General features: G+C 28.7%; 1 protein-coding gene across 1 annotated transcript in view; it reads right to left on the bottom strand.

Moving 5' to 3' along the window:
* The window catches only part of LOC107609630 (putative 12-oxophytodienoate reductase-like protein 1), a 6,473-nt gene extending 5,590 nt beyond the window's left edge, over positions 1-883 (bottom strand). The window contains exons 1-2 of the mRNA XM_016311637.2: positions 742-883; positions 391-531 (exon numbers count right to left, since the gene is read on the bottom strand). Coding sequence (XP_016167123.2) covers positions 391-531; positions 742-866 — 266 coding nt within the window. The 5' untranslated portion in view covers positions 867-883. The remainder of the gene's footprint in view (positions 1-390; positions 532-741) is intronic.

Genomic DNA, 1,212 nt, shown 5'->3' with positions numbered 1-1,212 from the left:
TAATTATTAAACAATATTTCAATCAATGAATTAAAAAATATGTTATTTTAATTTCGTAAAGAAATAGATTTTATAGATAAAAAAGGAGAGTATTATTTTCTCCAAACACTAATGTAGTGAGTAATTTTTCAGGAAAAGAAAAATAGATGATTGCAGTTAAGTGAAATTTATGTACAATGGGTTAACGTTGGAACATTGAAACAGACGACATACCAAAAAGAAAAAAAAAAAAGAAAAAATCATTTTGGTACCATTTTATTCATAAACGAGACCTGAATAACAAAAGATTTAAAATATCTAAACAAAAAGAATATCAACAAACTTTTTATATCAACAAAAAATGAGGTATATATAAAGAATTTGTAACAAGTAAGAGAAATGAAAGATTACCCTTGCGCAGTTTCTGATATTCCCGAAGCTTCTCCAATCAAAAAGCCATCTTTCGTCGTTCTTTGAGAATAATAAAGAGCAGCATGCGGCTGAGCCACAAAGTTGTAGGACCTTGTTCTTGTTAATGGTGCTAAAACTACCCTACATACATATATAAATATTAAATAATCACAGAATAAAGATTAATAACTGCATCTGGGCAGGGGAACTATGAAAATAATTGCTCTCCATAAATTTGAAATTGCCTTTGCTTTGGAGTGTTCACAAAAGAAACAGTAAACAGATCAGAACATAATAACATGATTATCAATCATTCAACGTGGTAATTAATATAACTTAATTAGTTTATACCTGTGAGAGAGATTGAATCTTCCCATGTTGTATGGAGTGAGGAGTGGCATCCCTTGTGTGATTCTCTGCTTCACAGTCTCATTCTCTTCTTCTAATGATACCATAATGTTGAAGTTGGACTCCATGATGAATATGGACTCGGTTCAAATATATATATAGGATCACCTCGTTAAGAATGTCGTTTTCCAACAAAAGATTATTAATTAATTACTGGGACTGTGTTTGCCTAGAGACAAAAGTTGAAATAAATGTAGGAAATGAATTCTCTTCATGGAATAAAATGTGATCTTTTATTTTTAATTCTTTAAGTGAGACTAAAATTAAATAAAAGAGAAAAAACAATAAAAGGTTAGATACTTGACAATATCCAGTTTTTTTTTTTCACCGAAAAAAATCCACTCCCATAAATATATAGAGTAATATATCTAAAATACTATACAAATATTAAAAATTAATTATCAAATCAGTTCG

Source organism: Arachis ipaensis, chromosome B07 (assembly GCF_000816755.2).
Source record: "Arachis ipaensis cultivar K30076 chromosome B07, Araip1.1, whole genome shotgun sequence".
Lineage (NCBI taxonomy): Eukaryota > Viridiplantae > Streptophyta > Magnoliopsida > Fabales > Fabaceae > Arachis > Arachis ipaensis.
The sequence above is the reverse complement of the archived record's forward strand: the minus strand, read 5'-3'. Positions and strand labels throughout refer to the sequence as shown.